The 21709-nt window shown below is 35.5% G+C and overlaps 1 protein-coding gene and 1 long non-coding RNA gene across 2 annotated transcripts in view; both read left to right on the forward strand.

The window, feature by feature from the left end:
• Window positions 1–7604, forward strand: part of LOC115217989 (diphthine methyl ester synthase) — a 434790-nt gene extending 427186 nt beyond the window's left edge. The window contains exon 8 of the mRNA XM_029787730.2: window positions 7284–7604. Within this exon, the coding sequence (XP_029643590.1) occupies window positions 7284–7510 (227 nt within the window). The 3' untranslated portion in view covers window positions 7511–7604. The remainder of the gene's footprint in view (window positions 1–7283) is intronic.
• Window positions 7605–7731: 127 nt separating this feature from the next.
• Window positions 7732–16655, forward strand: LOC118765608. Its single transcript, XR_005001469.1, has 2 exons — window positions 7732–8044; window positions 15503–16655. It is a non-coding gene; the product is annotated as an uncharacterized LOC118765608 (long non-coding RNA).
• Window positions 16656–21709: the final 5054 nt, after the last annotated feature.

The following is a 21709-nucleotide window of genomic DNA, read 5'->3' on the forward strand; positions in this document are numbered from 1 at the left end:
ATCATTTTATGTCTGCTTACACTGACCTCATGGGTTGGCTGAGACACAGGTTGAGGCAGTGTGGTAAGGCTGGATGCTCTTCCTGGTGCCATGGGATACAATGCAACTCTTCTAAAACCCAGGAAATATCCAGTGTGCTTCAGTATGAGGGTGTGTGTATCTTATCTTTTATCTTTTACTTGTTTCAGTCCTTGGATTAGGGCCATGCTGGGGCACCGCCTTGAAGGACTTTAATTGAATGAATTGATCCCAGGACTGATTTTCTTTTAAGCCTGGTATTTATACTATCAGTCTCTTTTGCTGAATTGCTAAGTTATAGGTATGTGAACACACCAACACTGTTTGTCAAGCAGTGGTGGTAGACAAATACATTGTTAAGCAGTGGGGGTGGACAAATACAGACAAAAAGACACATACACATACATATATAATATATATATATATATATATATATATATAAACATATATATATCTATATATATATATATATATATATATATATATATATATATACATATGTAGATATAGATATGTATATAAATATATTGGAAATGTATGGGATCCTTGGTACAGTTAGGTATATTTGAAAAATGAAAAAGAATGACTTCAATGTTAGTTCTAATCAGTTTAATTTATTATTTTTTATTTTTTTGATAATATAAATTTTAAACTTTATTTTGTAGATCTAGTAAGTTCTTTGTTAACTTGGGTGGGAAGATTTAAAAGAAAATTTTTTAAAAACTTTTGTGGAGAAACATACCTGAGAAGTTGGGGCTTTGTGATTCTATATATGGGACTTGGGTGTATCTGGGGTGGGGTGGGGTTTGTTAATCAGTGTGGGAGTGAGTGAATGTTGATGAATAATAGCTGGAAGAAAGTAGTGAATGGTCAACAGAAGATACCTGAATGGGGGTGGAGTTTGGAGATGGTGGGGTGTTATATATGTATGACAGGCTTCTTTCGATTTCCATGTACCAAATGCACTCAGCCCACGTTTACATTAGGAGATAATTGCACAAGGTGCCATGCAGTAAGACTGAACCCACAACAATGTGGTTGGAAGCAAACTTCTTACCACACAGCTACACCTGTATTTGTATATGTGCATGCACATATACACAACCATCGCTTAATGTCTAGTTTTCCATATGTCCATTTGTTGAGTAAACTTTTCTGCAGTTGAATGCCCTTCTTGTCACCAACCTTCACCTGTTTCCAAGCAAGATGATATTTCCTCTTGGTCGGACTTGCTTATGTGGAAGATTTGTAACAAATGACAATGATACTCATGAGCAATCATCACATGTTGTTAAGAAAAGGATACATGTAAACACACACACATACAATGGGCTTCTTTCAGTTTCCATCTAACAAATCCGCATAAAATACACCTTCCAAATGTCGTCGATGCCTGTGCCCCCTTGACTGGCTCCCGTACCAGTGGCACATAAAAAGCACTATTCAAACATGATCGATGCCAGGCCTGCCTGACTAGCTCCTATGCCAGTGGCACATAAAAAGTGACCACTACAATCTCAGAGTGGTTGGCATTTGGAAGGGCATCCAGCTGTAGAAACAGTGCCAGATCAGATTGGAGTCTGGTACAGCCACTGGCTTTCCAGACCTCAGTCAAACCGTCCAACTCATGCCAGCATGGAAAATGGATGTTAAACGATGATGATGATTATAATGAAATCCACTTATTTTAGCTTTGCTAAAGTAGGGAACACGTTTCTAGGTGTTGTGCAGTGTGATTGAACTCAGGACCACATGAGTGAGAAGCAAGCTTCTTAACCAAACAGTCATCCCTGCACCTATGTGTATGTGTGTGTGTGTGTGTGTGTGTGTGTGTGTGTGTGTGCATGTATACGTGTTTATATATGTTTGTGTATATGTGTGTCGATGTCTATATACAAGTTTTTGTGTGTGTGTATGTATGTGTGTGTAAAATTAGCTTATTTACTCTGATTTATCAAACATATACAAACTGTATGTAATGTTATTATTTCTCTTTCTGCTAATTTAAATGTCTGTCATTGATAAAAAAAAATGAAAATAAAAAATGTGTCTGAAGTTTTGGAACTGTTCCCACCACTCTGTTTTGGCAGCATTGTAACCGTTATCACTATAATTGATATCATTTGTAATATTGCTATACAAATAACAATTAGAACTACTACTACTACTAACACCACCATCACCACCACCACCACCACCACCACTACTGCTACCACCATTAATAATAATAATAACAATAATAATAATAATAATTTCTAACTTTGGTGCAATGCCACACACCACACTTACATGACCATGCTCTTGTAGGGGTGTGAGATGCAGTCAATTGAAAATGGTCCCAATCTCTCTCTCTTTCTCCCTATCTATTTGTATATATATATATATATATATATATATGTGTGTGTGTGTGTGTGTGTGTGTATACATATATATATGTATATATATGTATATATATATATATATATATATATATATATATATATATATATATATATATATATCTACACACACACACACGCACACAGATAAATATAGATATGTATATGTATTTCTAAATCTGAGTACTAGACACACGACCATGTCAGATTTACCTATTTCGTCATAGATTGGAGAAAATGATGAACAGCTTTTATCGATTTTCAACCCTTATTGGGATCTCAATGACCTGACCAGTCTCAGAAAGACAAGTAACCTATCCATTTACATTCTCATCAAATCTAATAGCTCCTCATGCAGTTTAAATTTAAATTACAAGACATTACCAGTATTTAGAATATTACCAGTATCTAGAATATTACCAGTATTTAGAATATTTCTGCATCTCTTTATGTATTGAAAGAGAAAACTGTGAAGAGAACTTGTGTATTCTAGCTTAAGTTTCACTCACCTCCATAGTTAGAAAGGTCACAGAGTACATATATACATATATAAAAAGCAAAAAGAATCATTTAACTGCATCGGCTTACAAGTGGAGATAATGGTAAAATTATGGAATCCAGATCAGTTAAGTTTCTTAAGTTTTCACTTTATCAAATATTCATATTGAATAAATCTCTGATGAAGTGAAGACCTAAAAAGCTTACCTAATGCAAGTTGCACAATTCACTCATTATCTTGTCTGAAATACATATAAAAATGATGTAATTAAAAGATTTATGAAATGACCCTCTGGTTTTGTTGTATATTCATATATATATATATATATATATATATATATATATTGTGGATGTCATAAAAATGTTATAAACTTTTAAGAGAGCATTAAATGTAAATATTGGGTTGGAAAACACTTTTGGATGGAAACAGTTGAAGACTGCTTCTGGGATTCTGTAAGGCCCAGAGTAATGATATGCCTCTCAGTTGGCACACTTTCATAAGGCATCAATTATAAAGTATCTAATTGGTGCTCTATACTTGTAAAGTATTTAATTGGTGCTCCATTTCTAATGCTCATCCCACCTTTAAACAAAAGCAATAAATGAGCCAATGAAGGAATCTCTAGATTGTCAGTAAATCTGCTAAATATTGTAATTATGTCACTTTCAAATGGCATCTTACCATCTTAAATCAGAAGGGACACATTGAATAATGATAGACAATACTAGAAGAGAAAAAGGAAAAGATGGAATGGTCATGACTGAGACACTTTCAATCATAGACTTCAATGAGAGCTGACCCGGGGCTAAGTAACAAGATGATATCAATGACTGCTAATAATAATAATAATAATAATAATAATAATAACAATAATTAAAATAATAATAATAATAATAATAATAATAATAATAATAATAATAATAATAATAACAACAATAACAACAATAATAATAAAAATAATAATAATAGGTCATAAAGACCTATTTGATACAAAATGTACCATAAAACATAGAGATATATAATAGACGAAACAGGGTACATACGTGTAATGCAATATATAAAAACAGGTAAAAAATTTAGCACAGAGCACATGTTAGGGCAGCCCATCCAATCAAGGGTGAGAAGCTGCCACTTATGTTGCATTATGGCACCCAGACCTCCAGACACTTCCACTCCACTCTGATCCACTTCTGCAAACTGGATTCTTTGAATCTGTGAACGTCATCTACATGGATTGATTGGCTCCCCATTAGACGTTGATAGTATATCAATCTGGTTTTCACTAACAGGCTGTCGTTTTGAAAGCCTGGTTGTACACATATCCCAGCACTTCTTCAGCTATTACGGTATTCTTTTTGTCCTCTGTCTGGTCATTCAACAGAGTCATCATGTTTCTATTTTATTGTTAGATGATTATAGATGTGAGGCCCTGGAAGTTGACCATTCCATAGTGGGGCAAAACTTCTATTAACAGACTATTTTCAGAATGGGCTGCTATTTTTTTTTTGGCTCTACTTCTTCCTTCCCTTCCTACTGTCCCCAACAATTTTCACCTTCCTCTAGGATCCATCTCCTTCCAAACATGACTAGACAATGGAGTGGAACTTCTATTTGGATTCTCCAGCTGGCTCTGTTTTGGATGGGAACATCTTGGTTTCTTCTTTGTATTCTACATCACTGACCCCTGGTGCTGGTGCTGGTGGTACTGAGGACATGGTGATTGCATTCATCTTTTTATTTCCATTCAAGCTATTCTTAGAGCTATGACCAGTGATGCTATGGAATCAGATCTAACAGTTACAGTTGAAAGGGTTTATTGCTGTCATCAACCCTGGTGTTGTGTACTACTCTTTTTTTCTGCCTTCTTTGTTCTTGTCTGCTGAAGGTCATCAAGTGGGCTTTACTACCCCATGTATAGAAATTGACCCTGCTGCCTTGCTCTACCTCTTCTCTCCAGTTTTGCACAGCTCTAGAATAACTGATCTTTTGAGGATCCCCAAAACATTGACATCTATGCAGATACCATAATATTGCAAGTCACCTCCACACTCGGTACTGTACTGCTGAGGTGATGATGAGCCAAGGGACCCATGTCACTAAATATATATAGAAAGTCAGCCCTCTGTTTTGAACCACATCTCTTTTCCCTCAATGAAGTATAGCTCTAGGATTACTTCACAATCTTTCAAGTATCATCAAATATGATGACCTGTGAAGATCCCACATAGCATTGTGGGTTACCTTTATGCCCAATACCTGCTTGTACTGCATGACAAAGCTGATGACATGTCAAGGGGTCAATATCAGTATAGCCTTCATATTCTTTCTACTCTTGTACTGCATCACCATTCTGTGGACATATATGTCCCACATGCTCTGCCTGTCTCTTTGCTTCATCTTAGGACTTTCATATGCGTCCACTTGTTGATCCTGCTATTGCTCTATTAGTTGTTGAACTTTGTGACAACCTTCATGGAGCAGATTTATGATCAAAGCCATTCCAAATATGACCATCCCATCTTCTGTCCAGACATAGTATATCTAAGTGGCTACCTTATCCAATGTGTCATTCCCTATTAGAATGAGATTTGAGAGTTTTGATTGTTATTTCCAGGAGCCCAAGCAGCCATGTAGGGCATCCCCTTATTGCTACCTGCAACAGACTCTATCATATCTGATTCAGTATTTCCTTTTAGAATGTGATTTGAGAAAGATTAAGCTCTTATTTATAGCTAACCAAGAAATGATGTAATGATATCCATGTTTGATGATTGTAGTGGATCCTTCCTTATATAATTCATCATACTCATTTAGAACATGATTTGAGAAAGATTTAGCTGCTATTTTTAGGAAACAAAGAAATGCTGTAGTGGCCCACTCATTTGTTGCTCACATTGGATTCTGTCTTAACTGATTCATCATTCCCTTTCAGAATGTGAATTGAGAAAGATTTGGCTGTTACAGCTTGTATCTCAAACAACCCTCTATGAACTCTCTCTACTGCCTTAAGTGGTTCACAAATACATACAAATACTCCACACTTAGAGCTAGGTATATTGGGGTTTCTGAGAGTCAATTGTATTGGCCATGGATACAATGTTGTTCTACTGACCGGATACAAATATCCATCTTCTCCATTCATTGTCCAGTGTGTTATTTGAAATCAAACATCTATGCTCTTTTTTTCTTTTACTGGTTTCAGTAATTGGACTGCGGCCATGCTGCAGCACCACCGTCAGGGGTTATGGTCAATCATATCGACCTCACCACTTCCTCTGGTATTTATTTTATCATCCTTGGAGGAGGAGGAAAGACAAAGTCCATCCAAGCATAAAGGGCCGTACAAACTCCATAAAGGGATGTAACCAGAATATGAAGGGATATAACAAGACTATAAAGGGATATAACCAGAATATAACGGGATGTTACCAAATACCACAAGGTATTTTTCTTCGACGCTCTATTACTGATTCTTCATTCCTCACCGATATACATGTATTCATCCTCCATCCATCCATACCATACATACACACACACACACATATATAAATGTGTATTTGTGTGTGTATATATTTATATACACATACACATATGTGTTTGTGTATATAGATGTATATTTGTATACGTGTACAGATATGTTAATATATATACATATACATACACATGTATATGTATATGGAAGTGTCTATATATGTGTATCTATATATTTATATATCTATGTTATAGTAATATATATATATATATATATATACACACACATTATATATCTATCTACATATATGTGTGTGTGTGTTTATACATTTATAAAAACATGCTGGCATGTATACATACATACATGTGTATATGTGTATGTGTGTGTCCGTGTGCGTGTGTGTATGCGTGTGTATGCATACATACTAATGGGTTAGGCTTCTGAACAGTTTCCATTTACCAAATTCTTATCCACACAGCTTTGGCCAATGTGAGACATGGTTGAAGACACTGGCCTAATGCACGCCACTTACTGAGATTGAACACAGAATCACGTTTCCAAAGAGAACTCCTAAACCATATGGCCATGAAAAAAATTTTTTTCCCTTTATTTCTTATATCTTATTTTTTTATTATTGTAATCTCTGTATTGCTTGTGTATTGATTGGTTGAAATAGTTCACACCTCTCATTCCTTTCACTTGCAATGTCTTCTTGTTCTGTTTTTACTCACACTACACTTCAAAAATAGCTGAATTCAAAACTGCACTCAAAATTAATGATAATAATAATAATACTAATACAACTAATAATAATATAATTTTTTTTTTAATACATTTTGTTACTAATTACATGTGTATACATAAATGTTCTAATTTTAATCTTTTACATATATGTTTTTTTCCTTTCAATCTCCAGCATTTACGAAAGATACCATTTGTGTCGGCCTCACCAAAGTTGGATCTGACGAACAGAAAATCCTTGTGGCACCATTAGAGCGGTTAGCAGAAACAGATATGGGCCCACCACTCCATTCCCTCGTGATTCCTGGCAATATGCACCCTATGGAAATTGCCATGTTGAGAAGTTTTGTTTTAGATTCTACAACTGAATCCAAATTGCAAGAAATGGAAACATTTTGCTAGTGAAACAGAATCAGTGACAACCTACCTACCACTTTGCTTTCTTTCATTGTTTATGTTGGTTTCATTATGAAATAAATATCTATGACATATACTGCATTATAATTTCTAAATTTATACTTGTTAATATATATATATATATACATAAATTGTTAAATATATATATGTTTTATACATACATAAATGCATATATATATGTAAATATATATATATATATAAAATGTTGCATAAATATATATATTGTATATAAAGGGCTGCCTATATATATATATATACATACACACCATTTTTTTTTATTCATAAGGAGTAGAAAAAGAAGGGGAGCACCCACAACCTTTGCAGACCCTCTAAGATTGGTGAAATTGATGTTATTAACCATTAATGTTTTCTGCTTCAGCATCTATAAGACAGAATGTAAGGGTGGGGAAATTCAGTGAAATAAGATTTTGAGGAAAGAACTGCTTAGTGAAGTGTCAGTAAGTGAGACAAGAAGGAGAGAGAGAGAGAGAGAGAGAGAGAGAGAGAGAGAGAGAGAGAGTATGAGAACTGATCTGTACGTAATATGCAACTTAAAAAATAAAGTCTTCAATGTTACCATATGATCTCATAGATTAAAGAGTACGGTGCTCACTACATATTAAGCTGGTACTTGGAACTAAAAAAAAATGGTTCAGACTTAAAATTATGATGGTGCTTTTATCTATTAATACCCTTGCTTTGTCAATCTTGCAATAATATCATTTTGGTCAATGTTTTGATTTAAATCCAGGCAGGTTGGTAACATACAGCCAGAGGCTAACATGGGTGGGTTAACAGTGAAATGGCTAAACTACATATGAACATATATATTTATATGTGTGTATGTGTGTGTTTGTGTGTGTGCGTGTGTGTGTGTGTGAATAGGTAATATTGAAATAAAAGTGCATATGAATATACATAAGGAAGTTATAATACCAAAGAAAGTGAATAGGATATGGCATGCATAATTGTACCCTGTCTCTTGGTGATTAATTTAAATATTCAATCTAACTTAATAAAATAATTGTTAATCAATTAATTTATCATAATTAATTATGGTTGCCTGGTTTATTTGACATTTCTTACTGGCATTGTCTTCATATTTTGTCTTTTAAAAAAAATGGCCTTTTCTCTACCAGGCCACAGTAAAATGACAGCTCAAGTAAATTCAAAGACCTAATCTTAAGCAGTGTGGCATCTCTTATGATGAAATAAATCAATTGATTGATTACAACTAATTAATGATTATCATGGTTTCTTCAACGATTATTATGCTTGTATGTATATGTGCATTGCATTGGAAATATAATCTTTTAGCAAACTAAATTCTTAATACAGTTAAGATTTCTTGGCTGAAGTTATTTCTCTTACATAGATGATGTTCTAGAAGTAATGACAGGAATGCCACATATGCAAAATCCTTCTTCAATAAAATGGTAACCTGTGGCCTAAGGAAGAAATCCTAAACAATTCAAGAACAGAATAATGAACCCAATAAATCAATTCTTTGTTGCCAAAGTCATCATTTGTGGTATTGCTCTGCCCGCTAGGTCTACATAGAAGCCAAATCATAATAAAAGCATATCCTTGGGTTATTGATATTAGATAATGTAGTCCCCACCTAAAAGAAAATGGGATGGGCATTGGTGGATTGTCATTGGTTATGAGTCTGACAAAAAAAAAATAGAAATACTTGAAACAGTGAAAGCAAAGTAGCAAGAACAGTCACATAATAAAAGATAATGAAATTTTACTTCTATATTGACATACAAACGTGTACAAACACATGCATATACACACATATGACAATATATAATTAGATATGCACCCTGCCACACACACATGTATGTGTATACATATATGGATGTAAATACACACAGAAACACTCACACACATATTTATATAATATTATATAATAGGAGTAGGAGTGGCTGTGTGGTAAGTAGCTTGCTTACCAACCACATGGCTCCAGGTTCAGTCCCACTGCGTGGCATCTTGGGCAAGTGTCTTCTACTATAGCCTCAGGCTGACCAAAGCCTTGTGAGTGGATTTGGTAGATGGAAACTGAAAGAAGCCCATCGTATATATGTATATATATATATGTATTATGTATGTGTGTGTGTATCTGTTTGTCCCCCCCAAATCACTTGACAACTGATGCTGGTGTGTTTACGTCCCCGTAATTTAGCGGTCCGGCAAAAGAGACCGATAGAATAAGCACTAGGCTTACAAAGAATAAGTCCTGGGGTCGATTTGCTCGATTAAAGGTGGTGCTCCAGCATGGCCACAGTCAAATGACTGAAACAAGTAAAATAAAATAGTAAATATTACACACACACACAGTATAGCTTAATGGTTATGAAGTTTGCTTTGCAATCATGATATTCTGGGTTTGATTCTACTGTAGCATCTTAGGTAAATATTTTCTAAAGCTATGGGTCAGCCCATACCTTGTGAGTGACATTGATTGGATAGAAACTGTATGGAAGCCTGTCACTTGGACTGTACTTGTCATTCAAAATGTGCAACTTTGTCATACACTGTATCAACCTGATTTGACCTGATAATTATGTCAGGAGTACATATGTCTGTGGAATGCTCAGCCACTTGCATGTTGATTCAGAAACAGGTAACTCAGTTAATTAAACATCTGAATTCTCATCATGGAAACCAATAGAGCACCATCCACATATGTGTGTGTGTGTGTGTGTGTGTGTGCACGTGTGTTTGTGTGTTAATATATATTTGATAACAATTTGATTCAGCTCTGTTCAAGTTTCGTAGGCTATAGTATGAACTGGTCTCTTCAGACATCATAGGCAGAGTGGTATGTCATATGTGTTTGTATACATCTTTAATACCATTTTAATGCCAGAAAAACCAAAAATAGGGGATCTATATTTGACTCCAATAATCTTAAGAACAGATTATAAAGGAGACATAATTAAATACCTACTTCTTTATTACCCACAAGGGGCTAAACATAGAGGGGACAAACAAGGACAGACATAGGTATTAAGTCGATTACGTCGACCCCAGTGCGTAACTGGTACTTAATTTATCGACCCCGAAAAGATGAAAGGCAAAGTCGACCTGGGTGGAATTTGAACTCAGAACGTGAAGACAGATGAAATACCTATTTCTTTATTGATCACAAGGGGCTAAACATAGAGGGGAGGGGACAAACAAGGACAGACATAGGTATTAAGTTGATTACATCGACTCCAGTGCATAACTGGTACTTAATTTATCAACCCCGAAAGGATGAAAGGCAAAGTCGACCGCGGTGGAATTTGAACTCACAACGTAATGGCAGACGAAATACCGTGAAGCATTTCACCTGGCATGCTAACGTTTCTGCCAGCTCACCAAGCATTTTGACCAAGGTGAAATGACTGAGCCAAATAATAATTTCTTAAACAGATACAAGGGCCCAACATTTTGGGGAGAAACACAGTTGATTGTATTAATGTTAGTACTTCACTGGTGCTATATTTTATTGACTCCATGATAATGAATAATGGTCATGTTCACCATTATAAAATTTGTACTCAGAATGTCACAGCAAACAATCACAGAATTTGCAAATTGAATCAACAAGTAGAAGATTTAGGGACAAACCAAGGATGAGATGGTTGGATAACATCCATTGTCTCAGTTGGACATGCTTAGGAATCCAGCTAGAAAGCCTAATGATGGTTTCTTCTGTTGGAATCCTTTGGAGGTGGTGCCTGAGGACTCTACCCCAATGACCCACCCATGACAGGCGAGCAGAGAAGTTGCGTAGATGGAAAGAGCCAGAGAAAATATTGTAGAGGATTTTTTCCAGTGTCCAATAATTTTGCTAGTCAACACCCCTTAATAATAACATCAATAATAATAATGATAATGATAATAATAATAATAATAATGACAATAATAATTATAATTATAATTTATTTTATTCTGCCATTGAGGCTTATTCATGCATATAACAATGTAACACAAAAGAAGGGGCTGTAAAGGTGTGCTAGTACACACACACACATACACATATGTATATATATATATATATATATATATATATATAGATATAGATATATATATGTGTGTATGTATATATCTGTGTGTATGCATTTGCACCCACCACCACTTGAGGACAAGTGTTGGTGTGTTAGCAGTTTGGTAAAAGGGACTGATAGAATAAGTACCAGGCTTAAAATTTAAAAAAATAAGTGCTGGGGTCAATTTTTTCAAGGCAGTGCCCCAGCATGGCTGCAGCCTAATGACTTAAATAAGTAAAATGTAAAAGACAAAAGATGATGACGATGATGGTAATTGTTTCTGCTATAGACACATGGACTGAAATTTTAGGAGAGGGAGTCAGCTGATTACATTGATCCCCCCAGCGCATGACTGCTACTTATTCCATTAATTCTGAAAGGATGAATGGTAAAGCCAACCTGAGCAGAATTTGAACTCAGAACGTAAAGATGGATGAAATGCCACAATGCATTTTGTCTCGTATGCTAACAATTCTGCCAGCTCATCGTTTCTAATCCTTGAATAATAATAATGATAATGATAATAATAGGTGCAGGACTGGCTGTGTGGTAAGTAGCTTGCTTACCAACTACATGGTTCTGGGTTCAGTCCCACTGCGTGGCACCTTGGGCAAGTGTCTTCTACTATAGCCTCGAGCCGACCAAAGCCTTGTGAGTGGACTTGGTAGATGGAAACTGAAAGAAGCCCGTCGTTTATTTGTATGTGTGTGTATATGTTTGTGTGTCTGTGTTTGTCCCCCCAACATCGCTTGACAACTGATGCTGATGTGTTTACATCCCCGCAACTTATCAGTTCAGCAGGCGAGACCGATAGAATAAGTACTAGGCTTACAAAGAATAAGTCCTGGGGTTGATTTGCTCGAATAAAGGCAGTGCTCCAGCATGGTCGCAGTCAAATGACTGAAACAAGTAAAAGAGTAAAAGAGTAATAATAATAATAGTAATAGTAATAATAATAATAATAAAAATACAAGGAAGATGGAAATAGAAATTTAGACATATACAATCCTCTAAAATACGAGAGACAATAAAGATAGTGTCATTAATTGTTGTATCCTTGGGGACAATATCAGAAGGCATCAAGAAGAATATAAATGAAATCAGAACAGAGTGTCCAGTAGAACCACTACAAAATGTTTGCGTCCTTGGCATAGCCAGAATCATCATCAGGGAAGTATTAGATAGTGGGAAAGAATAGATTGCATGGTACCAGAGGCTTCAGGTAGCAAGCCCACTATGCATGCAAGTTTCCAGGAGTTACAACAAAACCTGTGAGTGATAAATAATAATAATAATAATAATAATAATAATAATAATAATAATAATAATAATAATAATTTTGACTCTTATATCTTCAGGAGGCGTTCCCTCAATCCTTTATATATTAACCAAAATGAAGTAGATTGACAAAATTATTTTTTGAACCTGTTGAAGACACACAAGATGTCGAAATATCATTCACTTGATGACAATGGCACTCTTCTTTTAATTTTGATTTAATAATAATTATAATAATAATATAGTAATATTAGTAATAATAATGTCTTTTATATAAACTCAGCTCGTAAATGTGGGGAGAGAAAAGGATATATAGTGGATTTGACCATGCCAGTACTTGACTACTTGTAAAAGCTGGTAGTGAGCATTGTATTGCTATTGTTTTATCATATGATATCATTGACTAATAAATTGAATTATAAATTGACACGAGGAATATTATCTGTGACTGACAATCATTTTTCCTTCTTACTTTGAGCCCCTTCATTGTCATCAATATAAACTAGTCAGCATACTGAATTGGGGGGTCTGTCTGCAGTCAGTATTCTCACATATTCACTCTCAAGAAGAAAAAAAACGAAAAGAAAAATAATAATAGTTATCTCTCTGATTGGTCAGATGCCAAACCTTTCGAGTTTGTACTTCTGTGTGGTGGGCACCACAGTATGTGATTAGCAAGACTGAAAGTCTCCGTATTGTCACTTAGCCTCTAAAAACAAGAAAAAAAATATTCCTCGTATCACTCTACCACTGTAGAAAAAAAAACAAAAAAAAAGCGAAAAACAGATTGGATGATTGGATAATATGGTTGCAGATACACTATGCATGAAAACAAACAAAAAAAAAAAGAAGAAATGGCCAGAGTTATTAAGAATATCTTTGGTCATTGGCTAATATGGGAAGAATAAAGCATGCTAAATCCTAACTCCTGCCAGATGCTGATGCTTGCTTCATTGTCTTGTGTTCTACTTAGTTTTGAAAACAGTGCAGGGATGACTGCAATTAAGCAGTTTGCTTCCCTATATATATAAGCAACATATATATATATATATATATATATATGTATGTATGTGTATATATATATATATATATATATATATATATATATATATATATATATATATATATTATATATATATATGTGTGTGTGGTGTGTGTGTGTGTGTGGAAGCGCGTGGATTAGTGGTTAGGGTGTCAGCACCATGATTGTAAGATAGTGGTTTTGATTCCTGGACCGGGCGACGCGTTGTGTTCTTTAGCAAAACACTTCATTTCACGTTGCTCCAGTCCACTCAGCTGGCAAAAATGAGTAACGCTGCAATGGACTGGCGTCCCGTCCAGCTGGGGAACACATACGTCATAGAAACCGGGAAACCGGGCCCTTGAGCCTGGCTAGGCTTTAAAAAGGGCATATTTATTATTTATATATATATATATAAATATATGTGTGTGTGTGTGTATATATATATATATATATATATATATATATAAACTATAGATTTATAGTCCAACCCCTGCCAGCATGGAAAATCGATGATAAATAATAATGAAGATATAAAATATATATATATAAAATTAAACTGTGTGTGTGTGTGTGTGTGTATAATTTAGGCAAGCAAAATGCAGGGCGACTGCGTTTTCAAAGCCTCACTTTGCCTGATGAGCTGGTGCTCATGAGGCAAAAGAGAATAAACTATTTGGACTGTATATTTGTATATTGTAATACCTGGCATTTTTATGATTTCCTGAAAAATGATTACTTAAAGTGTGTATGTGTGTGTATATCTATATATTTGTATGTGTGTATTTTGGCATGCGTGTGTACATATGGTTTGACTATGAAACTTTGGTTAGAAAAATGGAAATCTTCCCCTTTAAAAATGAAGCCCTTTGAGATAGTTGTTTCGCATCTAGTTACAGAGACACCTTTGTTGCGTTCACCATCAGAATTGCAGTAAACCAATGTTTGGTTCAATAGAAACCTTATGACATTATTCTTCAGTGTTTGTCATTGTCATCATTATTAGCATCAGTTACCATTTTATCTCTGCTTTCCATTTGGCAAAAGCTCTCGTGGGCTGTCACACTCTGAGTTAGTTCATATTCGAAGTTTCTGCTCTTCTAAGGATGATATATTTAAATTTTAGCAAATTTCTATAGCTGAGTGTTCTTCCTAACACCAGCTACTTTACAGAGTGTACTGGGTGCATTTATCATGCACCTGCATTGGAAAGAATGTCATGTCCTCAAGAAGACAAACTACAGAGTTTTGTTAGCCCGACAATGTCTCTGATCATTTGCCAGTCACGTGACTGGCTGTACTGGACAAATTTTATCATGGTGGTGGTACTAGCGAGATTGCCTTTTGCCCTGCAAGACTAAAGAGTGTTCTCACTGTACTATATTGTCTCTATTCAGGATAATGTGGCCAGTGGAGTGGGTAGAAGAGAGATTGGTTGCAGAAGATGACATAGGATGGGAGAGAAAAAGAAAAAAGAGTATGAAAGGGGGGAAAGTGAGTGATTGGAAAAAGAAAGAAATGTGAGAGATTAATGCCAAAGGACTAATCAAGAGAAGCAGTAAAGGTAGGGTGTTATGAGAGAGAGAGAAGGTAGTGGGAGAGAGACATTAATGGCAGCTACATGTTTGCAAATAGAAAAGAGAGAGAGAGTGAGTGAGAGTATCAGAAATGGTTAGTGGTAAAAGAGTGCAACAGATATCAATATGGAATTAGAAGTAATACTAGTTGATAAGGAATAGCAAGATGGCAATAATAAAAGAATGATTGATGTGAATAAAAGACTGACTGGAAGGAGAAATTGCGGTGAGTAGTAAAGGAGGGTAAAATTGAGAGTGCAATGGATAACAAGAGATCCAATGCAATCCTTCCTTATCCAGGCATTGTAATGGATGAGAGACATTAATGGCAGCTATTTGTTTGCTGAGAGAAAAAGAAAGAGTGAGTGAGTGATGAGTAATTACAGGAATGGTTTGTGATAACAGAATGTGATGCTTGGCGTGGCACAGTGAATAGGAAAGGGGTTGAGAGAGTATCAAATAAACAAGAGGAGCAGCAGATGGGGTATTAGCTGGTACAAACTGGATGAAAGGCCCAGTTGTAGACAGATATCCCAGACACCATTTCTACCCCATTTTAAAAATATTTCACCATGCTTGCACAGGTTGATGGGTCTTCTCCAGTGCCATATGTCACCAATCAACAAGGTCCTTATCATAAAATAATAATAAATGTCAGGTTTCACAGCCATGCAGTAAACTGGACAAAAAAAATGAATCGTAACAAAAAAGTTTCAACTTGAATGAACATTTTTTGCCAAACCATGTTTTATTGAACTAGAAAACTGCTGGTGCTGCTTTTCCTATTCTGCGAGAAGTTTCTTCATCCTTTTGAATATTGTTGGAACTATGTACATAGACAAAGTCATTGACAAGTTCTCTCCCACTTCTTTTTGATCCCTAGTAAGGGAATGAGAATTCTCTAAAAGGGTTAAGAAAGTGTTAATACTGTGGGAGCCAGGTATTATACTAGACACATTTTGTCAATTTTACAACAGGTCATTTTGCAATGGTTGGCAGAATGCATAGAAACCAACAGTGACTCATACTTAAAAAAGTGAACTCCAATCAAAAATCTTGATGCCCACATATTCCAGATATACCTCACTCTAGCTTCGAGTTGATTGGAATGAAAAAAATAAACAAGAAGCAAAAAAAAAATGACGAAAGAAACATAAGTGTTTTGTGGCTAAAATAAAATATTTTGGCAAACTCCATCCACCCCAATCAAAGAAAAAAAAAGAAAAAGAAAATTTAATTCCATCATATTGTATCATATTTCACAAACTTGGAAGTTTTCAAATTTTCTGTTTAGATAGGAAAGTTGGTATAAAAACTACCTCTTTGGAACAAAAAATTCTTGCTGCAAAAAAAAATTCCTTGAAAGTTCTCTTATTTTACATTAATTCTGTTGACATTTTCTTTTTCTTCCCATTTTTTCTGTTTTTGTCTACTTTTTTTTTTTTACTTTATACAGACATTTTAGACCAGAAATTTTTTTATATATTTAATTTATATATTTTTTTTATTATTATTCATGCTTTATTAATTTTCTTATTAACTTTCTTCAGCGAGAAATCTAAATTTTGCTTTATTTTTTAATATTTTTTCACTGTTCTTATCCATTTTTTTTATTATATTCATCATGTTTAGAATTGAATCTACTTCCAGACTTTCTTAAAAGCTCTGGAAATTCAGTCAATATACAAAGGAGACCCATTTCGACCCAGGAGAAATTTTTGTTTGCTTACTATTATTATTATTGTTGTTGTTGTCATTATTATTATTATTGTTAATATTATTTTTACAAAAAAAGAGAAAACTATTGAAGCCATGCATAAAACTAAGCTGATGCTATGGTCACCTCATTATTGCTTCTCAGACTTCAACAAGCATTATATCTTTAGAAATTATTTATTTGCGACTTCATACAAGCCCTCCCTGAAGTACTTACCCAACCATAGAAATATATTAAATTAAGAATCAAATTTAGCTATCAGTGTGAGAATACGAAGATGTTTTCTTATATTTATTTATTGTAATCAATACCATATGAACAATATTAATATATGTATGTGCATCTGTATGTGTATGATTATCTGTGTGTGTGTGTGTACATGTATATATGCACACACAACATATATATACATATATATACATGTGCATATATATATATAATAATATATATATATGTATATAAATATATATATATATATATATAGATATATATGCGTATGTATATATGTGTGTATGAATATATACATACATACACATCTGCTTACATTACTCACACATTATATACCTGTATACATTTGCATACATATATGTATGTGTATACACAAACACGCATGCATACCATGATAATAGAAAAATTGAGAGTAAAAGAATTATTTAAATTATATTTAAGAATATATTCTATTGAAATTGTAATTTTTTTCTTTTCAAATTTTATTACATAACAATAATTTAATTCTTTCACTTAAATTTCTATCATCTCAATTTCATTCACCAAAACCTTGTATTTCATGGTAACCCAAATTACTTCACAAAACAACTTTGAGCTGATTTCACCCCCTACCCCACCTTACATTCGTGGAAAGGCACTCTCTTCATGCCTCTGTGAATCCCCATGAACCTTCAAGGGTCCTAAGGGACGCTTCTTATCTCTATTATTTGTGATGTTATAGGGATGAGAGACAGAGTTTTCCCTAGACAGAATACTAGTGTCACCATCATCATCATCATCATCATCATCATCGTTTTAATGTCCATTTTTCCATGCTTGCATGGTTCAGATGGAATTTGTTGGGATGGATTTTTTTTACGGCTAGATGCTCTTCCTGTGGCCAACACTTACCTCCTTCCGAGTAAAATAATATATAACCCTGACCTCTATGCCACAAGTATTTTTTCTATGGCAAGACTTGAACTCTTAGCTGTATTTTCCAGCATTCAAATCGATATAGTATATAGTATAGACATTTTGTCATTATCTTTCCAAATCCTACTCCGTTTCTCTTGGAATTTTTGGTCTTCTAAAGTTGTCTTGATATACAAGGTGACCGACCTGTTTTTGGCTGTATGTGTTCGTCTGAAAAATTTGACTTGCTGAAAAATATGGTCGTCAGTAGTTCAGTGCAAATGAATATATCTAATGCAGAACATAACAATTCTAATGAGAAAAACTAATGTCATGCGGAAAGGCTATTATTGACTCAGTGACTAGTATTAATTATTCTAACAGATTCAGTGATATATATATATATAATATATATATATATATATATGAAATTCAATATGCGCAACTCTTAATCCAGACACATATTGTTTTCTTTCCATTTTTTTCCTCTCTCCATCTGTTTTCTCTCCTCTTTCCTTTCTGTTGGAGAGTGTAGGCTTGAAACATTAAAGATTTCTTCCATTTTTTCTTGAGTGTCAAACTAATTCACTCTATCTGTTGTTCTCTCGCCTATTTCTGCTTTTTGTTGTTTTGTTTCTTCCATCATTTTGAACTATATATATATATATATATATACATATATATATATATATATATATATATATCACCGTCGTCGTCGTTTAACGTCTGCTTTCCATGTTGGCATGGGTTGGACGGTCTGACTGAGGGCTGGGAAGCCAGAAGGCTGCACCAGGCTCCAATCTGATCTGGAAAAGTTTCTACAGCTGGATACCCCTCCTAATACCAACCACTCTGAGAGCATAGTGGATGCTTTTTATGTGCCACAGGCATGAGGGCCAGTCAGGTGGTACTGGCATCAACTACTTTTGAATGGTACTTTTTATGTGATCGGCACAGGAGCCAGTCAGGGGGCACTGGCAATGACCACACTCAAATGGTGCTTTTTATGTGCTACAAGCACAGGTGCGAAATCAGGAAATACTGTCATTGGCCATGACAATGACTTCACTTGACTCAACAGGTCTTTGCAAGTGCAGTCTATTGCCCAATGATTGAAAGGTACTCTTAAATGGACCGGTTATGCTGCACTGGCATAGGCCACGGTTACAGTCTCACTTGGCTTGCTGGGTCTTCTCAAGCACAGCATATCTCCAAAGGTCTCAGTCACTTGTCATTGCCTCAGTGAGGCCCAATGTTTGAAGGGCGTGCTTCAACACCTCATCCCAGGTCTTCCTGGGTCTACCTCTTCCACAGGTTCCCTATACTACTAGGGTATGACACTTTTTCACACAGCTGTCCTCATCTATATGATCATACCAGCACAGTCGTCTCTCTTGCACACCACATCTGATGCTTCTTATGTCCAACTTTTCTCTCAGGGCACTTACACTCTGTTATGTACGCATACTTACATTACACATCCAGCGGATCATACTAGCTTCATTCCTTGCAAGCTTATGCATGTCCTCAGCAGTCATGGCCCATGTTTCACTGCTATGTAGCATGGCTGTTTGCACACATGCATCATACAGTCTACCTTTTACTCTGAGTGAGAGGCCCTTTGTCTCCAGCAGAGGTAGGAGTTCTCTGAACTTTGCCCAGGCTATTCTTATTCAAGCAGCTACACTTTCAGAGCATCCACCCCAACTACTGACTTGGTTACCTAGGTAACGGAAGCTATCAACTACTTCTAGTTTTTTCCCCCTGTCATGTGACAGAAGCTGTTTTCTGCACATTTACAGGGTGTATTGCCCCTGAGCATTTGCCACACACAAAAACTATCTTCCTTTGATATTGCTGCACCTCTTATGTGTCCATAGCTTACACTGGGTATACCTTTTCTACAGATCAAACTGGGCCATCTACCTGAAGGGGTTTTGTCTGCCTTTCTACTTATTAAGACTTTGGTTTTTCTAGATTGACTCTAAGGCCCTTTGATTCTAGACCTTACTTCCACACCTGAAACTTCTCCTCTAGTTCTGATAGAGACTCAGCTATTAGATAAAGGTCATCAGCATAGAGAAACTCCCAGGGACATCTTGTCTTGCATTCCTCTGTTATTGCCTGGAGGACTATGATGAATAAGAGGGGCTGAGGACTGATCCTTGATGGGCCCCTACCCTTATCCAGAATTCTTCACTCTACTTGTTGCCAACCCTCAACTTACAGACAGCATCCCTGTACATGGCTTGTACAGCTCTCACTAACCACTCATCTTTCCCTAGTTTCCACATTGACTACCAGATAAGGGATTGGGGGACCCTGTCAAAGGCTTTCTCTATGTCAATGAAAGCCAGATACAGAGGTTTATCTTTGGCTAGGAATTTCTCCTGCAGCTGTCTTACCAGAAATATAGTATCAGTAGTGCTTTCTTCCTGGTACAAACCCGAAACGCATCTTGTCTAAACTGATTCACTCCTTAATCTGTTGGGTTATGACCCTCTCCATGACTTTCATTACCTGATCCAACAACTTGATACCTCCGTAATTATTTATATCTAATGCATCACCTTTACTCTATATATAGGAAGGGCATCCAGCAATAAAAAACATGCCAAAACAGACAAAGGAACCTGGTGCAGCTTCCAGCCTTACCAGTTCTTGTCAAACCAATCAGCCTGTGCCAGCATGGAAAGCAGATGTTAAATTAATATAACTATTATTTTTTTTTTTTTATCTAAGAGAATGTTACCAATCTTTGTGGAAGAAGATTACTAACTTCTTCCAGAAATGTTGGTGATGTTTCTTTAAAAATTAAAATTTTATACATAAATAAATATATATATATATGTATAGGTGCAGAAGTAGCTTACCAATCACATGGTTCCGGTTTCAGTCCCACTGCGTGGCACCTTCAGCAAATGTCTTCTACTATAGCCTGGGGCTGACGAAAGCCTTGTGAGTGGATTTGGTAGATTAAAACTGGAATAAGCCTGTCGTATATATATATATATATATATATATATGTTTGTGTGTCTGTGTTTTTCCCCCCACCACCATCGCTTGACAACCGATGTTGGTGTGTTTACATCCCCATAACATTAGTGGTTCAGCAAAAGAGACTGATAGAATAAGTACTAGGCTTACAAAGAATAAGCCCTGGGGTCGATTTGCTCAGCTAAATGCGGTGTTCCAGCATGACCACAGACGGAAACAAATGAAAAGAAAGAATAAAAAAATATATATGTGTGTGTCTGTGTGTCTTTGCATTGATACTGATTCGGCAGTGTTTACATGTTTATATCACTCATAAGCAAAACAAGTGGCCGTGGTTTAGTGCAAAACAACAGTGAATAAAGAACCTTACTTGAAGGAAAACACAGAAAGAAAATCTGTGGGTTTGGCCATGGAATACTGCCTCAAGAA

Source organism: Octopus sinensis, linkage group LG12, assembly GCF_006345805.1.
Source record: "Octopus sinensis linkage group LG12, ASM634580v1, whole genome shotgun sequence".
Taxonomy (NCBI): Eukaryota; Metazoa; Mollusca; class Cephalopoda; order Octopoda; family Octopodidae; genus Octopus; species Octopus sinensis.